The 1779-nt window shown below is 57.8% G+C and overlaps 1 protein-coding gene across 1 annotated transcript in view; it reads right to left on the reverse strand.

Moving 5' to 3' along the window:
* The window catches only part of PGAP2 (post-GPI attachment to proteins 2), a 5696-nt gene that overhangs the window by 1827 nt on the left and 2090 nt on the right, over window positions 1-1779 (reverse strand). The window contains exon 2 of the mRNA XM_008942551.1: window positions 1167-1419. Within this exon, the coding sequence (XP_008940799.1) occupies window positions 1167-1419 (253 nt within the window). The remainder of the gene's footprint in view (window positions 1-1166; window positions 1420-1779) is intronic.

Consider the following 1779-nt stretch of genomic DNA (forward strand, 5'->3'; position numbering starts at 1 on the left):
ACCCCCCCCGCCAGCACAGCGCCAAACTCTGTGCTTGGAGCTCTGCCCTGGTTCCCCTTTGTCACTACATCCTCCAAGTGTGGTCCCACAGCCAGACATAATATCATCCAGCATCATCATCATCCTCAGACTGCGTGCAGGGACAGCCGGCAGGCCGCTCTCCTGCAGACAAGTCCCAGAGCTGGGTTTGTTTCTGCTACAACAGCTCCACCTTGCTGGCTCATGGATTTTACAGAAATCATCAAATCCCAGCATGGTGAGACTGGAAGGGACCTCTGGGGATCACCTCATCCAACCCCCTTGGTCCAGCAGCTCACCCACAGCAGGGTGCCCAGGGTCACATCCAGGTGGGTTTGGAATCTCTCCAGAGCAGGAGACTCCACAGCCTCTCTGGGCAGCCTGCTCCAGGCTCGGCCACCCTCACACCAAAGAAGTTTCTACTCCTGCTCCTGGGGTCCAGTTGGTGCCTGTTGCCCCTTGTCCTGTCGCTGGGCACCACTGACAAGAGTCTGGCCCCAGCCTCTTGTCCCCCTGGGCCCTTTAGCTCTTGCTCAGCATTGACCAGATCCCCTCTGAGGCTTCTCTTCTGCAGCTCAGCAGCCCCAGGGCTCTCAGCCTGTCCTGGCACAGAGATGCTCCAGGCCCCTCAGCAGCTTTGCAGCCTCCACTGGACTCTCTCCAGTAGCTCCTGGTCTCTCTGGACCTGGGGAACCCAGCACTGGATCCAGGACTCTCAAGGTGGCTTTGCGGGGGCAGAGAAGAGAGGGAGAAGAACCTCCCTCGACCCACGGGCCACACTTGTTCATGCATCCAAAGAGACTCCACAACCCTCTTAATGCATTTAAGTCCTGTCCAGTCAGTCCCTGGTGCCTTTTCCAGCTCTCAGGATTGAACTGGCTGGATCTCCCCACTGTCACTTAGACTCATTTCAGATGTGGGAGAAGAGCATTTCCCAGCCTGTCAGGACCATATTTTACACAGCGTGATGGACCTTGAAGAACTCTGGTTTAGTTTTCAGGTCAACACAGGAAATTTTACCCAGTTCTGTGGGAGGGTATTTAAAAGGCAGCTGGAGAAGACTGTGGGGTGGAGACCACCTCAGAGCCAAAGCCCAAGCTCAGCAGTGGAGCCAGGGCAGACAGCAGGGGACAGGAGGAGACACCTACCATAGTTTTCAGATGAGGACACGTACGTCAGAATAAGGAGGGCGAAGTTCTCGAGCAGGTTGAGCATCAGGTTGAAGTGGCAGAGGCGCAGGTAGCGGGGGTGGGAGCAGGGGCAGCTCTGGTAGTGGTTCCAGTAGGCGATGGCCACCAGGAAGCGGGGAGCCGAGTGGAGCCCGATGCAGAGGCGCCAGACGTAGCGCTGGGGGGTCTCGCCCCCGATGGCTGCGCTGATGGAGGGGAGGTAGTTGGGGACCTGGGGGAGAGACAGCGGCTGCTGGAGAGGTTTTGGGAGCGTGTCGTGTTCATAGAATCAGAGAACTGCTCTGTTGGAAAAGATCCTTCAGACCATGGAGTCCAACCATCACCCCAGCACTGCCAGGTCCCCAGTGACCCATGTCCCTCAGCACCACATCTCCATGGCCTGGAAACCCCTCCAGGGATGGGGACTCCAACACTGCCTTGGGCAGCCTGGCACAGCCCTGGAAAACCCCCAAGGGCAACAAATTGTTCCTCAGGGCCAACCTCAACCTTGCCTGGGGCAACTTGAGGCTGCTGCCTTTTGTCCTGTTCCTTGTTCCTTGGGAGAAGAGCCTGACCCCCACCTGGCTCCAGC

Source organism: Merops nubicus, unplaced genomic scaffold (genome assembly GCF_000691845.1).
Source record: "Merops nubicus isolate BGI_N331 unplaced genomic scaffold, ASM69184v1 scaffold23090, whole genome shotgun sequence".
In the NCBI taxonomy this organism is placed as follows: Eukaryota; Metazoa; Chordata; class Aves; order Coraciiformes; family Meropidae; genus Merops; species Merops nubicus.